The 23,610-nt window shown below is 36.9% G+C and overlaps 1 protein-coding gene across 18 annotated transcripts in view; it reads right to left on the reverse strand.

The window, feature by feature from the left end:
• Nucleotides 1-4,601: 4,601 nt before the first annotated feature.
• The window catches only part of NRXN1 (neurexin 1), a 1,086,089-nt gene continuing 1,067,080 nt past the window's right edge, over nt 4,602-23,610 (reverse strand). For all 18 annotated transcript variants that reach the window (XM_081833532.1, XM_081833535.1, XM_081833540.1 and 15 more), the window contains one exon: nt 4,602-8,289. In XM_081833532.1, coding sequence (XP_081689658.1) covers nt 7,982-8,289 — 308 coding nt within the window. In that variant the 3' untranslated portion in view covers nt 4,602-7,981. The remainder of the gene's footprint in view (nt 8,290-23,610) is intronic.

Genomic DNA, 23,610 nt, shown 5'->3' on the forward strand with positions numbered 1-23,610 from the left:
TTGGGTTTTGGATCTAAGTTGCTCTATGTGACATGACAGACACTTAAGTTATCCCACTAGAACTGAGAAAAGGATAGAAGTTGCGAGACTATTGCAGTTATGGTAGGTAATGTTGGCAGGATGGCCAGAAACTAGCCATGGTGGTCCTAAGAAAACCACCAAAGAGTGACAGGGAAAATATAGAAGCTAGTCCGAGAGTAGAATCACATCATTGTGGAGAATGAGCTGCTCAGTTCAGAACTGGTTTTACTAGACAGAGAACTGAATGCCCTCTGTTTTAGTAAAAGTATTAAGTTACAAATGCATAAGAAACGGTATCGATGTGCAGATGACCCATCTGTACACCCTAGCATTCTCCATTCTGGGGCACAATAACCAAAGGGCTTCCAGCTGCAAACACTTTGCAATTCCTTGCTTGAGGGCTTTCTCTGGACCACAGTGCATACTCAGGTTGCAACACCACATAAAGTACTTTGGATTTATCGCCTCCCTTTTACCCCCTAGAAGTCCTTCAAAAAAAGACTGACAGGAATTGACAGATAAACATCCCCAGTTCCTTAGCCCTCAGGTAGAACAATTCTGAAGCATGTTCCAAGGTTGCATTATATAAACTCAAAGAATGTTTCAAATTCTATAGTGATGAGCTTAAATCAAAATTAGAATTGTTTTTAAAAATAGATGCTTTGTGGCCATTTTTCCTCAAAAAGTGGTAATAATTAATAAACAACATTACAAATTAAACTAATTCCCTTTCTCAATAGATTCACTGACACATTAGGAGAAAATTATCTGTATCCTGATTGCAAGGCAGCTTAGTTTCTCACGATGAAATTGAGTGACTCTCCACTTAAAGATGATTGGCAGGTTGATATGTATTATTCTAGCCAGGTAATATGTATTATGACTATCAACCTTGGAAATACTAACATTTTGTACAGGATAATTGTTTGTTTGGGGAGGCTTTCCTGTGCATTGTAAGTTGTTTATCAACATCCCTGGTCTGCACCCAGTAGGTGCAAGTGGTATTCTCCTTATCTGCCATGTCAACCAAAACCGTATCCAGACATTACCAAATGACCCTTGGGGTACAAAATCCATTTTGTTTAGTAGGAAGTCTCTTGAGGCATGCCTAATATCTTTCCTAGGGAACATATTTTTACCAAATGTATATAAAATTTGCCAAAGATTTTGTATGAAAGGATATTGTGAGAGAACCAAGGTATAAATTTATCTCAACTGGCCAGTATTCAGACTCAATGCAATGAATTTCTCATGGATAGTTATAAAGTCGTACATTTAAATTCAAACAATAAATTTCATAGGTATAAGTTAAAGGAGAACTTTCTTGGAAAAAGTCTGATGATTTTAATTGATCATAAATTCAATATAATCTAAAAAAGTATTACAAGATTTAAAAAAAATAATGCAACCTTAACTGTCATTATTAGAAAGAATAAAGTTCAAATCAGGGAAATCGATACAACCATTGTAATTTGGTCTTATAAGTACTGTGGTCACTTGTATATCACATTTTGAGAAGAACAGAGGTTTAAGAGAAGTATTAAGATTTTGAGAATTTTAGCATCCAGATAATTTGAGTAATAACCAAGGGAAACCAGAATGTTAAGAACGGAGAAGAGAAAACCCAGGTAAGGGTGGAGGCAAAGTGATAATATTGGAAAGGCTGTCATGTGGAAGGTGGAGTACATTCCATTTTGCACAAAGAAAATTAGAACCAACAAGTGGGAACTATAAGAATCTAGAAATGAGAAATCACAACTATGCTACAATGCAATAGACTACCTTGCAAAAGGAGCAACCACTCCTTTAGTCACGGCCAGATGATGCATCGTCTGGGATACCGTAAAAGTGCCATCTATATTAGAACTATTAACTCAAACCTTTAAAGTAGTCTTAATTTTGAACATATAATTTTACGTGAATTCTACTCTCTTAGTAGCTGCCCAGAACATTTCCATGATATACTGTTAAGGAGGTAAGCTTTATTTTCTTTTTTATCTTCTAGTAAAGTATCGAATTCTAACTATGCAAAGCATTTAAATGCATTATATTTTAAAACTCTCACAAACTACAAGTTGTCTCATCACACTTACATTGTTTTTTTAAGATTTTCTTTATTTATTTTGAGAGAGAGAGAGAGAGTGAGAGTTAGGGGGAGGAACAGAGGGAGAGAGAATCTCAAGCAGACTCTACACGCAGGAGGGAGCCCGATGCAGGGCTTGATCTCAGGACCCTGAGATCATGACCCGAGCTGAAATCAAGAGCTGGATGCTTAACCAACTGAGCCACCCAGGTGCCCCTTATTATCTCACTTATCTGAAAAACGTGATATGGTGTAGTGACTGCCCAAGGACTCAGAGCTAATGATTTTCAAACCAGGCTTCAGGCCCCAAACACCTTGCTCTAAATTCTGTGACAGAACATTGCTTGTGACAGAACATTATCATTTTATTTAATTGTAAAAAACACATTGGTCTAAACAGTAAATATCGATCAGAAGTATTCAACAAAACTTATTATTTATTTATTTAAGACTTCTTTTACTTATTGCTATTTTTACTGAAGGATCAATACTGTGGCTCCATATTCTATGTTTTTTTTCAGGGAGTTATTTGCACTCTTAAGCAGGGTTGATCAGTGGGACCTTAGAAACCATTGCCATTTTTTTCATAGAACTGATTCAGGTAAGAAAAATTAGATGCTACTGTTTGAATATCCATGTTCTTACCCAGAATTGCTATCTTGTTTGGGGGAACAGCACTCAATGATTGTGTAAGAAAACTTACACAAGCACAAGATACACTTAGAATAGTTGGTCTAGAATCACCCTCCTCGATAAAAGAGGAACTGTCAAGAAATGGTCAAAGCATCTTCTTTGTATAAGCCTCATGAAGAACTATTTCCTCCTTTCCAATGAATCTAATTTTGAGGTCAATTAGGTGTTTTTTGTGGTCCATTTACCACTCTGGAATATTGATGACCTCTATAGGATGGATGCTTTTGGTGGACAGAGCCTTCCTTGCTGCGTATTAGATGTACAATGTATCTTCAAAATACTTAATCAAGTGTTCCAATCTTTGGAGAAGTTTGTCTTCAAATGAATATCACATTGTTCAAAATAGTGGATATAGGAGATGAACAGAGTGATTTACATATACTAGTACTCAATAAATATTTGAAGGTTGAACTTGTAAAAATGAAGCAAAATTAATTTATATAAAAGTCAGGTAGCTGAACAAGTTATAAAAAAGGATGCTGCCTATGTACATTGTAAAAGTATATGATATCTCCTTGATGCCTTCTTAGTCCTCACTGAACCATTTATCTTCAGTATTATTTTTATAACAAAGTTTTGTTGATATCTAATATCTGTTTTGTCGGTTTTGTTCTTAACATTTTAGGGAATTTTAAAGTCCTTTGAAGATTTGATGAGCCTAAGTAGACTCTCTTCCCAGGAAAATACTTTTCTGAATATATTTGTCAAATTTTATTAATAAATACTGATAGAGGTTACTAACCCCTGGACTCTGGGGATCTATGTCCCACTGGTCAAGAATCCTTATTTACTATTGGTAAATTTTATATTATTTATGTTATTTCATCATCTTTAAAATTTCATATATTTTTAAGGTATTTTAAGGTAAGCTACACTACATAGCCTTTAACTTACACATTAAGAAGAGGTAGATTGTCTCCCCATTATATTTAAAGGTTATGAGTTAATAAGAAATAACACGTGTCTAGAACAAGGTAGATATATAAAATGGATTAAGCACTCATGCTCAAACCTTTTCCTGTGAAAAAGGAGAAAAAGACTGAACTCATGCTTTTCTATCAGATTATTCTCAAAGGCCAGAGTTTTAAATCAGTTGCCAACTATGGGACTGAAACTTACAGAAAGTAACTGATAGGTCATCTCATTTCCACAGTGACTTTGTTATTGCAGAAAAAAAAAATTGTGAGAGATGAAAAAGTATATTCCTTTACACACTTGTCTTTTGCATTTTTATTTTTCAAATAGCACAACCTGAGCAAACATTTTTGACATGTTTCTTGAATTCATTAATCTTATGGAAACTAATAGTACACAAGTAGCCACATTTTCTTTGCACTTAGTTGTGCAAGGCACATTAGTTCTCATTATCCTTACTACCCTATGAGATTGGTATTATCCTTAATTTACTAATGAGAAAAGTGAGAGAAATTAGGTAACTTGTAGCTAGTAAATGATAGTATTGGAATTTAATCACATATTTACTTGAATTATACTGCTTTTCATAGAGAAAATCATATGTATGAAATCAGCATCTTCATGTTGTTTTTAACTACTTTTTATGAGTTTGCAGTTTCCTGGAGAGCAAGATGAACAGATGTGAACAAAGGTACATTCCGTGGCTGTATCTTTAAGTCTATGAATGTAGATGTGTTTAATGAATATTAAAACCCAGAAAAATAGAGGTGGTATTCTTATCCTGCTTGTCTAAAGGGCAGGTTTTCCTTTCAAGTTCAGTCTTCCTTACTGGGCCACTTTGTCCCAAAATGGTGCCGCATATATTTTCTTAAAATCAATAAATCCACAGTTGTATTAAGAAATATTTTATTAACAAAACAGTAAATTCCACTTGCTTAGCATTTCCAATAATGGATAAATTGGCCTTGCAACAGAAAAAAAACAAAACAAAACCCTTAGATACCCAATCACACAAAGCACTAGAAGGGTAGGGTCATGTGGTCTTTTTTTGATGTCTTGGGGATTGACCACCTCACACATTATTGTAGTATTTTTTTTTTTTAAAGGCAACACATTACATGGATAAAAAAGAAGCATACTCATTCAGAAAAGTTACAGTCTAGAGATGTAATTAAATTTATGCCAGGTAGTGTCAAATCCTGTTAACTGCAAACTATTCATGGAACCCTGATACATTTGGTATGAAGATACTTGGGATCCTATTCATGTCTTTTTTTTCTCTCTAGCTCATGTTCCTCTCTTTTCTTTCTCCATTCAAAAAGAAAGAAGAAAAAAAGAAAAAAAATTGCTAGATTTTGTGTAGGCCAATAACATTAGAAGTATTTTTACTGGCAATATTAGATTATATCATTGCATGAAATTTTAAAATTTATGCTGGAAAGAAACAATGAAATCAATCCCAAACAACATGCTTCATAGATATACTGCTTAAAAATACCATTATTTATTTTCATCATTTTTTAGAATCTTTCCAGATGGAAACTAGTCCGAGTTCAGTAGATCATATGGAAAAGCAACCATTTCTTTTTAAAACCTCAAGATGTAAATTAGTGGTTTCATATTTACCTTCTTATTTCACTGGCTTTCCCTGAGTAAGACTGAACGAGAGGAAAAAAAAAAAAAGACATGAATTCTTTAAGCTAGCAAATTAAAAAAAAGAAGAAAATCTGAAACACAAGTTATGGATACTAAATTTTAGTTTTAAACCTCTACTTTCTGGGTCATGAAAAGCCTTTAAGACTTTTCACACACCACAATTACTTGGCAACCATAGATAGTGGTGATTCGTGTGAATTATACTTATTTCTAAGGTGCTGTATGTCTGAAATCCAGGCCACTTCTTGGCTTTTTTCATCATCTTAAGTATCACAAAAGCTGTTTTGCATTTTTTGCCTTTGCTGATTAAAGCTAATTGTAAAGGTATTCTCTTTTATGAAATCTAATATCATTCTTTTAGGATGGGTTAAAGTAATGTGACCAATTTTCACTGAGGCATCATCTTCCAATCTAATAATGCATTTCCTTTGCATTGCCTGCTCATATTAATAATTTATTGCTATAAACATCATTGAAACAATATGCAAAAACAAGTGTATAATCTATACTTTTCTATTACTTAATGTGTATTAAACTAAAACTATATTTAATGATATATATGTAAACCAGAAAAGTTAAAATATGGACAATAATCAACAAATAATGATTTTTTTAGATGGATAGTAATACAGAGTCAAAATTACTGAAAATACTTTCTTAGTTGAGAAAATGTTTACTTTCCAAAGTGTTTATCATGCACATCAGGTTCAGGGATTTTATATATATATATATATATATATATATATATATATATATATAATTTTATTGGAAACAAAGTTTTTAATTGCAGCAGCCAGGGTTAAGGTATAGATTAACCAATTTTGCTTCTGTAACCTCCCCCACATAATGGTTCATATTCATGCAGCAATATACCATTGATATTCTACTTGATAAGAAAATGTTCCATTTCATTAGGGACTAAAATATTCTCAGGGTTTCCTGGGAGCATGATCTCAATGAAGCAAATCACCCCATTTGTCATCAATACCTTGGCACAACTACCTTCCTTCCTGCTTTTCAATTTGTCAGTAAACATTTGCTGTTATATATATATGCTCGGGTTTTCCATCATATCTGATGGATTCCTCTGGATTGGTGTGTGTGTGTGTGTGTGTGTGTGTATGTGGGTGTGTGATTGTAAATGAAAGTATGTGGAAAATATGAATATTGGGGAGAGAAAAGAAGATTATAAGATACATATGTATATATTTTACCTTCTAATTCACATCTTTCATACAAATACTAAAACTTAATTGCAACAGAATGAAGGCTGTACATGTTAGGAAAAAAAAGTAGCTGAGTCAAAAACAACAACAACAAAAAAAATGGGGCGCCTGAGTGGCTCAGTCGTTAAGCGTCTGCCTTCGGCTCAGGTCATGATCCCAGGGTCCTGGGATCGAGCCCCGCATCGGGCTCCCTGCTCCGCGGGAAGCCTGCTTCTCCCTCTCCCACTCCCCCTGCTTGTGTTCCCTCTCTCGCTGTGTCTCTCTCTCTGTCAAATAAATAAATAAAATCTTAAAAAAAAAAAAAAAAAGTAGCTGAGTCTTTTTATATACATTCATACATATCTTCCTTAGAATAAACACTACATTGTAATTTTTTTTTAAAAAAAGTAATTGTGGCAATTTATAATGGTGGCAAAAAAACAAAACAAAACAACCCTGAAATAATTGTTGCTCTGATGTCATAAAACTCCCTATACTTAGCAACACTTATAACATTGAATTTACCAAAAATGGCTGAAGAGCAGAGATATATTTTGCATTTTCTATACAACAGGCTATAAAACGTCACTTATCACAGTCCAGAAAGCACACAGAGATGGATTTTATATAAACATATGTAATAACATATTAAGCGTGCATGAAAATTTCCCAATGATTGCATCTATGCCCTCTTGGTTTTTTTTTGTTTGTTTGTTTTGAAATTTTAGTGTGAAAATGTGCCTTATATTTCACATTGTTGAAAATAAGGCCTCCATACTTTTTTTTTCTTCCCTCACAACCAGAAAGGGGCTTTTTGAATGTGTTCCTACACAAGTCTTCAAAAAAGCCCGCACTTTGTTTTCAAATGCAAGTTCCAACCACCGCTCCAGTTGCACAGGTGGCAAACCCAAAGGTTTGCAGGTTGGGTCATTCAAAATGACACAGTCTTCTCTGGCACTCGGACTAACTGACTTCTCAGGAAAGCGCTAGCACTTTGGCTAAATCCAGGATCATAGGTAGCTTCTTTTTTTTTTTTTTTTTTTGTGGTGTGTGTTGTGTTGTTTTTGTGTTGTGCCTTGATGTTGTAATACTCCTTTGCTTTATGAATGCGTGCGGTCATCGCTGTCTTTTAGGAATGTTCCAGCAACATAAAGACAGGCAGAGTAAATGAAAACACTGTGGATGTTAGGGAATTTATTGGCCCCTGTTTTGTTTTTTTCTTTCTTTTTTGGAGAAACAAGAGCATGAGATACTTGTTTTTATTTTTTAAAAACAGTCTTTCCTTCCTGATTGCATTCCCTGTCTTCTTTTGTATGTGCTTCGTAAAAAGGAAAGTAAATAAGTTTATATTATGTCTCAGATAAAATGAAGACTATTTCTATACAAGGGTCTTTTTAAGATCTTGGGATCAGACGTAATACTCTTTATCCTTGTTTTTCTTATTTTTGTTGGCGCTTTTCGCACTGCTGGGTTGTTTCTCCTTTACGACAGCCCCATTGGACTGTGCTGAGTTACTGATGTAGTTTCGACTCTCGTCCACATGGTATGAGCCTTCATCCCGGTTTCTGTACTTGTACATGGCATAGAGGAGGATGAGGATGCAGAGGGCAGCAGCAGCGACTATCCCCACCACCATGCCCGTGGTGCTGCTGGACTCCCGAATCACTTCCGCTGAGCCTGGGTATGGCTCTCTCCCGCCTGCTCGGGTTGGGTTAGCTGTAGGAAAGAGGGTGAGAAAAACAGAGCGTGATTACTGAGTTAACTGAACGCCCGAGAGCTATAGTAACATTCACCATCTATTTCCATGCCTAATGGCATAATACCTACTGCTTTAGGGAAAGTCTACTGCTGCTAAATGCAGCAATCCCTATGCCTCGTGGTCACTATAAACTAGGGACTATGAATCAAAGCACTTGGGGAGAGATTTGTTGCCATCTTTTCTTTATCACAGATCAGTTTTGTTAACAAGATTTTGTAAGTGCAGCTCCAAATAAGCTTCATGTAGCTCTTAAGGGCCATGTTGATGTGTCAGGTGAAAATTCATAAACCCAACATGGTAAATAAAATCATAATGACACTACCTTATAATGTCAGAGGGTATTAACTTAGCAATCAAATTGATGTTCACACAGAACACTTAGCGCTAGCTCTAGACTCTGAATTATGATAGCTAAATTTAGTATTACTTTAGAAATCATATTGCCTCATACGGTAATAGATATAGTACTGAACAACAGGATAATCCAGGCATTTTGAATAGACTTCTCATGCTTGTTTGTAAAAGCGTGATTTTAGTTTCATCTTTACAAACTAAAACAAAACTAAATCCTTTTCTTTCGGAGGTTTATTTATTCATATAAGTGTATATGTATCACTCATTCATTAGCAGTGGTTGAGTGACCACCAAAACTAAATTTGGGAGGGTGAAGTAGGAAAATATTTTTTCTCAATTTTACAGACTATCTAAATCAGGTATGGGTCAAAATTCAGTACTTAACAGATAATAATGAATAAAGGACTCGTTAGCCTACTTTTCTTCAACTGGCAAAATTATCCTTCAGTCTTTCCAAAGTATGAAGAACGCTCTTCCATGGATACAAGAAATGGATTAGAGGGTTCACTAATGTCTTCTCCAGAGCATAGTCAGGCACTGAAATTGATGACAGACGGAGAGGAAAAAGTCCTGGGATTTAATTCGTGAATGGGGGTTGCAGGGTGGGAAGCAGCTCTTTTTCTCTACACAATACAATTTTTTTTTGAAAAATTTTTAAAGAATAGGAACTGTACAGAGATAAAAATCTATCCTATCTCTGACCCTCAGCTCATTTTTCTCTGTGGGTTGTGTTTTCTTTCTCTGAATCTCTGTCCTCTCCTTTGTCTTACAGAAAAAGGTTACTTTTCAGATGTAGTGAATTAAAAATGCTGTAATTTTCAAAATACTATTTTTTGTAAATTATGCAGAATGAATTAAAAGAATCTCAAGGTTGTACATTTATATCAGATATATGGGTATGTGTATATAAATGGGGTGTGTGTTTATATAGACATTGAACAGTTCAAGAAGACTGAAATTGGCTTTTTACTACTATTAAACATCATTTAGTAGCTTTTTTTAATATTTCTACAAAAGTTCCTATTAAATACTGGTAGTCATTTACCTGCTTTGTCATCCCATTCTCAAACATCACCAAGATTTCTTCTGCATCATGGCGGGGGTCTCTTGCCGTCATTTTCCTTTCCTTCCCCAAATAAAGCCTTACACATACAGTCACTGACAAAATAAGAGCTCTCAGCAGTATGCTGTGTTCTGGAGCCGCAAAATGTATCAGGTGAAACCTTTCTATGCTGAATATGTCACTGCTGATTTTACAAAAGCCCATGTAATGTTGCTGAATAAAAAGCCTTGTTGTTGCTTCTGTGGCCAAGGTGGAAGGAGACAAAGACTATAATCCACAGCATTTGATTTCAGGAAATTAATTTCCTCTCAAGAAGAAGAGAACCTACTGCAGGAAGTCTGTCATCTACCTCACAAACAAAAGGCAACACCTGTTCTTCCAAACACAGCCATCTTTGCCCGTCTGCCTATTAGCTCAGCTGCGAACTTGCCCTGAAGGACAACTTGTTACTTGCTCATTTGTGGATCATTCTTTTAACATCGTGTCTTACCCACTACAGAAAGGATTTCATTTAAACGTTACCTAAATCCTTGCCCCCACCCTGATGGAATGCTTTTATTTTAACATATTTTTCATAATGCTCTCACTTTGTCTGTCTGAGAAGAATAGGGAGAATGGATATAAAATTCTAGTCATATAGTTCACGCTATGAAGACTTGAGAGTTTTAATGAAATGCAGGGTTGAAATGTTCTATACTAAGTATATATGTTCATTTTTTTCTAGTTATGAATTGATATCATAAATGGACTATTTTATCCAAGAGTTTTAAACTTATTTTTATCTGCTGAAATATTTCTGATATATTTTCACAACAACTGTGTTTAGTAACACAGAAACAACAAGTTGATGTTAAAACTAGAATGAGATTCAAAGACCAAAGCAAAGCCTCAAGCGCTTCAATTTTGCCATATAGGCATTTGATAAACAACTCCTATTTAAGGAAAATACTCGCCTTTTTTGCAACTCCAGCCAAAATGTTGCTTAAGTCACATGCAGGCCTAAAAATATCTCTGTAACCCATATGTAAATAAAGAGTCTACATATCATTTTTTAAAAATAACCGACCAAAGAATGCCAAAACCCAATGATGAAACACTATCCTTTTCCCCCTGATTCACATTTAAAAATTAATAACCACCACAGGTATTATTATAGGTCTGTTTGCAATATGCAGTTGCTTCCTTATCTCACTGATTATTTAATAATTTTTTTCTGTTTTGCTTCAAATCTGAAGGATAAGTGACATTTTTCTTAACTTTTGTGCTAAAATCGAAAGTATTTATACACTAAAGACATCTCTCCCAGATGTGCAATAAAAGGCTAGAGAAATCTGGGGCGCCTGGGTGGCTCAGTCGGTTAACCTTTTGGCTCTTGGTTTCTGCTCAGGTCATGATCTCAGGGTACTGGGATCCAGCCCCATGTTGGGCTCAATGCTCAGCACAGAGTCTGCTTGTCCCTCTCCCTCTCTCTCTCTGTTCCTACCCCCCGCCCCGACTTTCTCTCTCAAATAATTAATAATAAATAAAATCTTTTTCAAAAAAAGGCTAGAGAAATTTAAATATATTTATAAACTAAAATATGGCTTTACTTACTGTTATTAATGGTTTATTTTGATGATTGCTGGAAAACCTCTGAGGAAATTTCATATTAATTTAAATGTAGAGAATAGTAGAAATGGCTAAAAAGCCTAAATGCCTTCTTATATAATTTGGTGAAAATTTTATATCAAAAAAGAAACACAGTCATCTCTTAACCCTTTATAACAATGAGAAAAAAGGAATTTGATCAGAGAGATCCATAAGCAACTCTTTTATTTCATGCATTTGAGAATTTTGCATTCCTATTACACTCCATAATACACTAAATCAAGACATTTTAAATAAATACGACAATCTATATGTGCTTTCTCAGCAGTGATAAAAAACAAACAAATGAACTCTGGTTTACTTTCACTCTATCTACCTTTCTCTGTCCCAGCATGTGATGAGAATACTTTCAAAACAGGTAAAAGAGAGTCAAAAAGAGAACTAAGAGTATGGAATACATACAAATGAGCGGTAAGTCCGTGAATGGTCTGAAGTTAATGGACCTTTAGGTGAAACTAAGCTAACTGGACCAGAGGCACAAAGAGCCCAGGTCAATGGGAAACTTGAGGAGGACCGGAGATGGGTACTGAATAAACCAGAGCACCCAAGGATCCTTTCTCCTGACTGAAAACAGGCAAGTAAGCATCCAACTGTGGTGGTGGCACATATATTTTGATTTGAGGGTTAGGTCGCGAGCCAAAAAACAAGAAGAAGAAAAAGAAAAAAGGAAAAGAGTAGATGAAATATCCTAAGTGCCCACTTATATCCTATTTCAATATCATAAAGCAGGAAAGCATCGTGAATTATATACAATTTATGTGAACACTAAAACAACAGATGATTTTCCTCCTGTGTCATTCATGCACATCATCACATACCCTCAGAGTCACCTGGAATGGAGTGTAAACTACGAAGTCTACTAAACCTGTGGGGAAAGCACGTACGCACACCTGAAGGGCAATATGAAGGCTTTTGATTTCTGCTGGCATTTTTCCTAAATGATCCAGAAGCTACTGACTACAGCAGCAAGGACAAAGAGCTGTCAAAAGGGTTATAACCTCTTCCATAGAAGCTACTTTTCAGTTAAATGGCTATGAAAGTATTCCTCGGACCCACAGATGGGTAAATAGTGTTATCTTAGAGAACAGATAAAAAGTGATGTTCAATTCTCTCTCTGTCTCTGTCAAACATTTGGTAAGATCTGATGGTCTCTCTTAGAAGCCTTCTACATAGTCTAATTTGGTCCAGATTCATCAAGAATCCTGTATGTCAGCGCTATGTATTTTCTTGTTTTTCACTGATTAATACTGTGATTATTTAGGTAGGCACAGTCTTTCAAGTATTAGGACACTTATTAGCATAGTTACACACTATACCCTAAACCAATTCATTCATATTGTGGAAAATGCACAGTTAGCACAAAAGACACATTCCAGTGCCTTGTCATATAAAAAGAATAAAAAGTGCATTTGTTGCTTTCACAAAAAATTTAAAAATGAAACATTTAAAATTTTAACTTATCCGTAAGTCTGCTGCGATAGTTATTTTAAACTACCACGACAGGAAAAGAAATTGTCCTGATGTATGTTCTTTCTTTATTTTTGACAGCCTTTGGCACTGCATCTGTGAGACGACATCATTTCCCCAAATAAGAACTCATTTAGATCCAGTTAAAAAACACCATGGAATAAACATGCTTAAGTGATATATTAGGCTATGGCAGAGAACAGAAAAGCGAAGACTGTTTGTAGCAGGTCTCAGTCCTCCCCAGCTCCTCTGGCCCTCTGCCACCAACCCCATGCTCCTCTCTGCTCTTTCTTCTACTTCCTCCCCTTTCTCCCCTCTCCACCTCTTCTGTGCAGCCCTCTCCCAGCTCATGACTTGTCAAAACTTATTGCCAAGTTCCTAATTTCAAATCACAATACAAAATAGTCTTTACTGGCAAAAAAAAACAAAAACTTTAAATGTGATTGTTTCATAAAGAACATAGTCTTTGTGTTTCATATTGGAAGGGTTTACTTTACCATTTAACCTTCTAAATTTGTTTACAGAATAAAATTATATGCTTTATCAAAATAAATGTTCTTTTATTACCAATTTTAACAACTTTTGTTAGGCAGATAGGGACATGCGGAGTACATTAAGTCATTAAGCTGTGCGCTGGAGCCTATATTTATCAGTTTGCCACTGTCTGATTGTATCTAGTCATAACCTTTGTTTAGGCAAATGGGGAATATAAAGCCCACATTTACTAAGCAAGATGATTCATAACTGAAGTTCTAAAATAACTATGCATTTTGGAAGGTAAATTTTTGAACATTAGCCAGTTTTTCTAAAGAGGCTTCACCTTGCAATGGAAACTGTCTGGCATCCTTTGGTTATTCTTTCCGAGTCCGGGAAAACAGCAATCAGATACTGTTATGAAAAAAATAAAACTGCTCTTATGTTTTTACAATACTTCACGAGAAATGATGCTTAAAGCCCTAATCCCTTTCACATAAAATGAGGGTTTGGTGGGTGGTGGGACCTCATATTTCCATTGGTGAGTTCACCAAGGCAATAACCATGCCATCAGATGTTCTTTTTATCACTCAAATTGTCATTTTTATGAAACTATTTTGTATACTTGGATGAGCTGTTCTTTCACTGTAATCTTATTACATTGATGTTGTTTCCAAACTTAGCTTTGGAGGGTAAGATTACAGTTTCCAGGCAATTCTTATTGTTGGTTTTATTTCTTCAATATAGACGGTTTGTGTGTAGGTACGTCATCAACCATGACCCTGTCACATCAAGGATGAAGCAAGAGTTTTACTATATACTGATGACAATGAAAATTCAGCTTCTGAGTTTTAAGGAAAAAAATATAAGAGACTGCCAATTTTAAGAAATAGTAAGGAATAAAACACACCAATGTAAACACACACACACACACACACACACACACACACACACACAAAACCAGAATATGAGCTATTTATTTCGGATCAGGAGGGGTATATAAAGGATTATAAAAACTCCATAATGCTCAACATATATCATCCTGCTACCTGGAATCGTTAGATATCCTGTCTTACAATAATCCTTTTTAAAAAATTATTGGCAAGATACATTTATTGAATTTTTTTCTAAGAGTCTTTGACCAGTCTTTCTGGTTTTATCATAAATTAAAGTAAAAGCAATCAATTTTAAATTTCTGTCTCCACCCCACGTAGGAAAAAGCTGCCTAAAATGATCTCATTAGAACAGAGCACTGTACTGTGTTTTAATAGATGTGGAAATTATTATAATTCTAGGCTAGTCTTGAAGATGGTTTCAGATTTATGGGAGAAGATTTGAATTTTCCAGTACCCAGTTTCATTAATACTGCGAAAAGCAAATTGGAATTGTAGGCTCCTAGGGTGTTTGTAAATTGAGATTAGCACAGTTTTGTCCCCCATCTCCAGAAAAATAAAGTTTATTATTTTTTCCACTTCTGTGCTTCAATATAACCTGGGTCAGAAGAAACAATTATGATGCAATCACTCAAAAGAATGCATGTTTAAATGCCATAGCTGCAAGAAAGCAGGTAGGCAAAGATTTGTATGCATGCTCTAATTTCAACTCACATTGTAGTTTTTTGAAAGGTGATGATGAATGCTGGATGTCTCAAATTCCTCCCATCTTCCCTTCCCATCAACTCCACCCAGGCCTTGCATATTCAGAAGTTTGCTCATGCAGGTCAGACAAAAGGCTTGTGGGAGGACATGTCTGACATATCTTAGCCCTTCTAATAAAATGGAGATTCAGAAAGAACTTGGAAATCAATAAGCCTTTGCCACCTGTGTGGCTGCTTGGTCTAACATTTTCCTCTTTCAAAGCCACAAAGGCACCTGTGTGAAGGGAAGTACAGAGGACACCGCTGGGGGATTGAGGGATTATCTTCACCAGAGATCTCAGTACTGCATGGGAAGGGATGCTAGCCTCAGAAAAACTCATCCTGTGCCTGGAGGACAGAAAGCACCAACTAGGACAAGCTACTACCCCAAATGGCACCACATGGGACAAAAAAGCAATGACAATCATACCCTGTATGACTTTGGTCACAATGAAAACTAAGAGAGGAACACACACATTCTCCCTCATCTCTGGGGGAAGCCAGAGGATCATGGCATTTATAGAAGCCCATTCTCAATCACCTTATACTTTGTAAACTGTGTGTCTATAGCTTAGTCATCCGCAGGCTTCTTCCCCTAAACTTTAACATGGTCATTGTGCCCATAAGGTTTTATTAGAACCCTTGAAAGTATCAAGGTATCAAACCCTCAAGTATCAATGTGACTACCATCCTCATGGCCCTTCATGGTCTGCCCACAGCTACCTACTCAAACTTGTCTTCACTTTCTCTCAAAGGAATTTGCAGTCATAATTTTATTGCCATCCTCAGTTTCCACATGTCAATAAAATTCTACCTACATGCCTGGCTCATATGATATTTTCATTGTGCCTGGCTCAATACTACTTATTCCTCAAAATTAGCTTACTGCTCCATCTTCTGTGAAGTTTACTGAGAATATGCACTCCTTCTGTCAACTAACACATAGTGAACCAGAGTTATGTTCCAAGGACTGTACTAGGTCCTCGGGTAGAGTGGATAACCGTACACACTTGACACTGCCTTCATGGACCTTGAATATTCCAACCGAGAATCATACAGTTAAACTTAAAGCCGCAGCTGGAACATGTGTGACGAAAGAAAATGGTAGCTACCGTGCAGGAGTAGAACAAGGGTTTCTGATTTAGACTAGACAGTCAGAAAGACCTGACTTGGTGACATTTATGCTGACACATGGAAAAGGTTTGGAGACTAGTCAAGTGAAAAGTGGGCAGAAAAGCCTTGCAGTCAGAAGGAATAGGAGAAATGACCTCATGGAAAGAAAGAGCTTGTTTTTCAGAAACTCAACAAAAAACCAGAGTGGCTGTAGCATAGTGAATGTTGGGGGAGAGCGAGAAGAAATTTGAAGATGGATATACAACTTAACATATGGGTTATAGGCCATGCAATGAAGCCATATGTGATGAGATCAGCATATCTGATGTCATAAAAAGTAAGAATCTTATGGGGAAAAAGATGTCACTAACCAAGTGAAAATGCAAATGAAAAGGAGAGGAAAAATGTTTGTAGCATATATAACAGACCAAGAGTTTATACCTCTAAAATACAAAGAGCATGTATCAAGTGATATGAAAAAGACCAAACAATCCATACAAGAATGGACAAAAATACACACAAGCAAGTGGAGAATAGAAGATCCAAATGGGTGATTAAATGTAGGACAAGATCCTCGATTTCACTAGAATGGAAGTCAAAATAAAATAAGGAAGTTTTTTTTTTCCCAACAAAATTAGAGGAATAAAAAAGAAAGAAATAGTGATAATGTGGTAAACATATTTATTTGGGAAATGGGCAGTTTTGCTGGTGAGAATATGAATTCTTCAATCATTTTTAGGAAGTAATCTAATAATACCTTTTAAAATTTTAAAAAGATTAAATTGCAGGTGGATGATGGATACATGTGAGTTCATTATACCATTCCCTCTAACTTATTACATGCTTGAAATTTACAATGATAAAAGTTAAAAAAAATACACATATATTTTAAGCAACCTCAGTTTGGGGAATATAGTCTACATAATTAAATATGCCAGCATATAAATATATAAATACAGGATGTTTGCTATAATGTTATGAGAAGAAAAGAAAAAAGTGTAAAAACTTAAGAGTTTACAAGGCTATGGTTGAATAAATTCCAGCACACCCATAGTCTGGAATTTTAATAGAGTTGAAAATAGGAGTTAGAGTCAAATTTGTTGATCTGAAATATGTCCATAATATATTAGTAAAGGAGAAAAGCTAGTTTAATTCATACAGTATGTTTCTATAAGGCAAGAAAGAAAAACAGCCCTATATTTATATGTTTTTAATAGGAACATGGTGAAAGATATATGAAAGATTCATGTCAAGTTTTTACCATTGGTTAATGTATGGAGATGGGGAAAGACATGGATCTATATTAGTGTATTAGAAATACAACAGAAAATATAAGAAAACAAGATGATTTTAAAATTAAAAAATTCAACAACAGAAGGGGGCACAAAATTTGGTACTAGAGAGACAATAATGAGGAGGAGGCTTCAGAAAGGGACATCAGAAAAAGCTCTCTGAGTAGAAGGTATTTGAATTGAGACTTAAAGGAGAAGAACGATCCAGGTTTCTAGATTGAACTCTGGAAAGCCACTGAGGATAAAGAAGGAAACCGTGACATAGAATGGCCTGAAGCTGCAAGAATAGAATCAAGAAGATGTATGGGGGGATTTGCAGGAAACCTACATTCACCCCAATCTTCCCTCAACCATATATGACATCCTTCATTTTAGTATGGAGCCCACACCATTGTGAAAGCTTACTTAAATGTTTCATTTCTGTTGGGTTGATTCTTTGCTTCCAGACTATGTTGCTAGGCCTTTGATAGTTTCCTGTAATTCTATTTGTCTTTTCTACCACTTCCCTCACCTTCTAACATCTAATGAAGATTACATGCACACGCTACAGAATGTATGTTTTCTGATTGATTAGAGGATGAGATTTTTGTTAAGTTCATAAATTTTCAGGAGTAGGCTGGGATGAATTTAACCATTAAGAACATGTGAGAGACCTCTGATTTCAGAGGTAATAAACAGGTGGGCAAAACACTGGCTGTGACATCATAAATATCATTTCCTCAATACTACCCTAACTCCCAGCCCCTCCAATAGCTTCAGTAAAAGCAGGAAATAGGATACTTATTTCATTAAACCAGAAATCACTTCTGTGCTTAGGCAAATTGGGATCAATTTATATCAATGCAAGTATCATATCTGCATTTATTTTCCCTATGCCTCCAAGTAATAAGCCACTTACTTCCAATGACTAAGTCACTAAGTTATTTAAAGTCAACCAAGTTAGCAGTCTCCAGTTTGGTTCATCTGGGTGTCTTATTTACATCAACATCATCTGACACCCATAGCACTACAAATAGTTGAGAGCTAATTTGGAGCTCTTTTCTCACAATAAGCAGAATAGATGCAGAAGTTTCTAGGGTACTTTTCAAGACTGTTTCTATTGGGAAGGAAATTGAAAAGAGCCTCATCAGTCAGGCCAAACTTTCTATAATTGTTAAGCAAACGAAAAGCCATATACGCAATAATTGAGAAAATTAGCTTCAAAGCTAGGGAGCCTGGAGAGTCTGTGTTTTTCATCAAAATGTATGAAATTTCAGAAAATGCAAGAAGAGCTATATTTTGAAACGTAGATTACACTCCCCATTCTGATTTTTACTCAATTATAATCTTCAATAGCAAAATAGCTTCTTTTCCTGGTAGCTCAATGACTAAAACGCCTAGGAATACATACACCCAGAAATCACTTTTCTTAAGATGCATTTCAGGGGCGCCTGGGTGGCTCAGTCGGTTGAGCGACTGCCTTCGGCTCGGGTCATGATCCTGGAGTCCCGGGATCGAGTCCCGCATCAGGCTCCCGGCTCGGCGGGGAGCCTGCTTCTCCCTCTGACCCTATCCCCTCTCATGCTGTTTCTCTCTCTCTCTCTCTCAAATAGATAAATAAATAAAATCTAAAAAAAAAAAAAAAGATGCATTTCACTTTTTTACATATAGAAAGTTGAACAACCAATCTTCACAAAAACTGAGAGGATTCCTTCCAAAGAATCCTCAACCTGGAACTAGGAATTTAGGGAGAACCTGGTTTATAGAAAGACAAAAATGGCACCAAGATTGTAAGTAGAGTAGTGAGGAATATGTGTGCGTGTGCACACACGTGCGCATGTGAATACTGCAGCCATGCTTCTGGTTCTCTGACAGAAGTTGCTTGTCATGTTTTTTTGTTTTCTTCTGTTTTTTACAATTTACACGTCAAGTCAGAGTTTGGAAGAGCTCCAGAAAAGATTTCATAATACCATGGTGTTATTTTACTTAAGTATATTGTGTTATCAAAACCCCCTTTCTTAATTTCCTCCCAAATACTGCCTAGATTTACCTTTAGTAGATATATTTTCACATGACTTGTCAACTGATGTTCAATGCAGTTACTATGCCTTTTCACTCACTGTGAGGCTCACATTTCTTTTCTTACTTTATTCAGTTAACAACTGTTACCTTCTTGAATTATTAGTATATGGTGGGCTCTGTGCTGTGCCCCCCCACACACACACGTTATCTAATTATGCCTCAGAACAACTCTGTGGTAAAGGTGTTATCACTACTTGACAGGAAAGGAAACTGAGTCTCAAAGAGGTTATATTATTTAGGCTTCACAAGTAGCACAGACAAAATTCAAACTCAAGTATGTCTATAGCTATTATCGCTTTATACATTCAATGTGTCTGCATTTATGACCATAGAACAATTTGTTAGTATTTTCCAGGTCATCCTTTCCTGTAGAACTGGACAGTTTAAGCTTCTTTTCCACACAGCTGTCCAGTTCTACCCCTTCCAACTCTACTCTTCTGCACCTGCTGCCATCTGTCTGTCAATTCTGGTAAAGGAGTTTGCATTGCACAGAACGTTAGGAGAGCAACGCAGAGTGGTCAAAAGAATACTGGACATGGGGTTCTAGTCCAGGTACTGCACCTGACTTGGTAAGTGACCCTTAACAATTTATGATCCCCTGTTAACATTTTTTCATCACAAACATCCTGGTGATACATTATTTACCTCCCAGGGTCCCCAGGGAAAACAGGTTGGGTAGAACAATAAATGTGAAAGTGCTCAGAGAAGGATCAAGTACCATATAAAAACAAGGATAGTCTGATGATTTTCCCTGTGTCTTCCACACAACAGGTATGGAATCTGCAGCTGTCCCAACAATTAGACACTCCTGCAATACGTACTGCACACTATGGCTCAGTCAGCTGTGATGCTGACCGCCTAGGATATTATTTTCTTGGGGGTCACTGCAGTTAGGGACTTGCCTAATATGCATGGAGGCCCTGTGAATTCAAATGACCAAGAGATCACTCAATTTGCAGGGCATGTTGATTCAGGCCATTAATTGTTGTTAATTTCCATTTATCTGGGAAACAGTCTATCGTCGCGGATCAATGCTCTCTGGCTCCCATGGCTGGAGTGCATTACATTTTTCCCTCTTTCAAAATTTCATTATGATATTTTATATTTTTAGGTATCATTGAATCAATCACCTCAGACTACTCTTTAGTCATCACTGACAGCAAGGCTTATTATCTTGGAAATAAGAGCTCTTCTGATGAGGTTTTAGGTTTCTTTCTCAAATTGTTAGGTCGATCCTTTGTTCCTCCGTCCTTTGCCGCTCTGGAATCCTGTGGTGTACTCGGAATGAAATGCAAGGTAGGGTCTCGGCTGCGGAGCTGTCTGCTGGGTGCCAGGTGCACTGTTCCTCAACCAGGTCCCTGCACACCGTCTATGTAAGTCCAGGTCATCCTGGGCCCTAGAGCAGTATATCATTTTGCTGATTTACCACTGGGTCTACTCACTTTGGGTGATCATCTTTACATTCCTGTCGGAAAGCTACTGCTGTTTCAGCTTTCTTTTGTTGGAAAAAGATCACATTCTTTTTGGTGAAAGTACGAGAGCTGAGGTGAAAGATTAGCCAGGTTCTCCACTGAGCTCCGCAGAAGAAAGCACGTCAAGCCTAGAGCTGGGAAATGTGGAAGGGAGGCCATCCAACATGGGTGGGGGGGCGGGTGGGGGGTGGGCGTGTGGTGCTGTGGCTGGTGAGGTCATGTGGCCCCGTGTCTACCTGAATGTCTTAGGAGGAAGAGCAGGAGGATTATAAGCCCAGGCAGGAAGGCTAATCATTCTTTCTCTCAAGAGCTCAGCAGGGCAGAGACCTGCAATTTTTTCCTCCAAAAATAAGAATAGCAGTTGCTATGTGCCCTCTTCCCATCCTTATAACCTAAATTTATCCTAACTGAAGCACTGCTCTTGTCTTCCTGGCTTCATAGTGGCTACTGAGAAAAGTCTTATGCTAACAGAATTCAGAAACACTTTAAAAAACTTTCTATGTGTTAAAGTGCCAGTTACTAACATTTCTCCTTCTTGCCAGGGGATATAGGTTTATTTCCACTTATAAGATGGTTTACTCCTCAGTTAATTCACTAGTACTACTAATAAAATTTAGTTTATATTATCAAAGGTTCTATGTGGCAGACGGAATGCTAAGTGCTCTCCAAGCATTGTGTCTTCTGTCAGCACAACAATGTCATGAGTATTTACCATTATTCATGCCGTTTTGCAGGTGCAAAAAGTCAAGTACACAGAGGTCCAATGCTTTGCTTCTGATTACACAGCAAGTGGCTAAACTCAAACACCCTGACTTCCAAAGTTTGGTCAAGGAAATGGAAGATTTTAGTGTGCTCCTAGATGTGGTACTTCTCTTTCTACTAGTTTTCTTTCTATGATGGCCTCTGTCTGTATTGGCATCTTTTTTTTTTTTTTTTTTAAAGACAGTTTTTTTTGTTTTTTGTTTTTTTTTTTTTAAGATTTTATTTATTTGAGAGAGAGAGAATGAGAGACAGAGAGCATGAGAGAAAGGAGGGTCAGAGGGAGAAGCAGACTCCCTGCTAAGCAGGGAGCCCGATGTGGGACTCGATCCCGGGACTCCAGGATCATGACCTGAGCCGAAGGCAGTCGCTTAACCAACTGAGCCACCCAGGCGCCCCTGTATTGGCATCTTTAACAGATCCTTTTTTAACCTGGAAAATTAATAAAGTCTTCTTGTCTTTCCTATTTTATTACCAATGCCAGGATTCTTATAACACTGAGATTGGGTTAGGAGTTAATAATGATGACAGTGATTCAATCAACAAGTCCGATGACAGGGAGGAGACCTGCAGACTCAAGTCTAATGTGGCATTTGCTGCCCCTTCTCTGTTGAACCAACAGAGAAAGCATATGGCTCTTCATGGAGGCAAGATGTCCTGTCGTGTGGTATTATTCAGAATATGCTGGGTTACCTCTGATATCATTTCAGGAAAGATTGTTAATAAAATACCAAGGAAACTCCACAGGAAACCAATGCCATTACCAAAACAGACATTTGATGAAAATCACAAGAAAACATGATTTCACTCCTCCCAGATTACATGTTCCCATTAAGAGATGGACTTACCCTCTATTTTGCTGAACCTATACCCCATTTCTTTCTTTAGTGTTGGTGAATATTTTTAAAATGACAGGGCACCTGGGTGGCTCAGTCGTTAAGCGTCTGCCTTCACCTCAGGTCATGATCCCAGGGTCCTGGGATCGAGCCCCGCATCGGGCTCCCTGCTCAGCGGGAAGCCCGCTTCTCCCTCTCCCACTCCCCCTGCTTGTGTTCCCTCTCTCGCTGTCTCTCTCTCTGTTGAAAAATAAATAAAATCTTTAAAAAAAAAAAAAGACAGCAAAGGCTCTTATGGTATTTTAGCATTTTCAAATAAGGACCTGTGATGTGAAAGGTTATTAATGTCTTAAGTATGGATACACGTGGATTGACTAAGAATTTATTGTGTACTCATTATTGAATAGATTTTTCTATTACTTAATATACGAAGGTTCTGTATTAGGAGCCATGTACTTTTTGCAGACTTTCAAGTATGCTTAACCTAATATAACAAACGCATTCATCTCTTAAGTAATAATTATAAGCAGCCAATAATGTGTTAGTTAAGATGTTGGAATAGAGCCTACTCTCTCTAACATCAGTAGGGGCTGTGGCTCATTTTTTACTCAGGTCAAATCTGTATGACTCATGAGGGCCTTACCAGAAGACAGCATCTAGTGGCATGAAACCAATGCCAGTAGGAACATGTCCTCCATTCACCAGTGGGCTCATTATCATTACTTGTTATACCCTTAGTATGTGCCAAGCACTCCGCTAATCACTATATATGCATCATCTGCTTTCAATCTTTTTTTTTTTTTAAAGATTTTATTTATTTATTTATTTGACAGAGAGAGACACAGCGAGAGAGGGAACACAGTAGGGGGAGTGGGAGAGGGAGAAGCAGGCTTCCCGCGGAGCAGGGAGCCCGATGCGGGGCTTGATCCCAGGACCCTGGGATCATGACCTGAGCCGAAGGCAGACGCTTAACCGACTGAGCCACCCAGGCGCCCCCATCTGCTTTCAATCTTGTAACAACTCTATTCTCCTCATTTTACAGACTAGGAAATTGAGCATCAAAGAGACTAAGTCACTTTCTCAAGACCAGGAAAGGCTGCAACT

The sequence above is a fragment of the Leptonychotes weddellii genome, chromosome 10 (assembly GCF_054177405.1).
Source record: "Leptonychotes weddellii isolate Sample4059 chromosome 10, ASM5417740v2, whole genome shotgun sequence".
Lineage (NCBI taxonomy): Eukaryota > Metazoa > Chordata > Mammalia > Carnivora > Phocidae > Leptonychotes > Leptonychotes weddellii.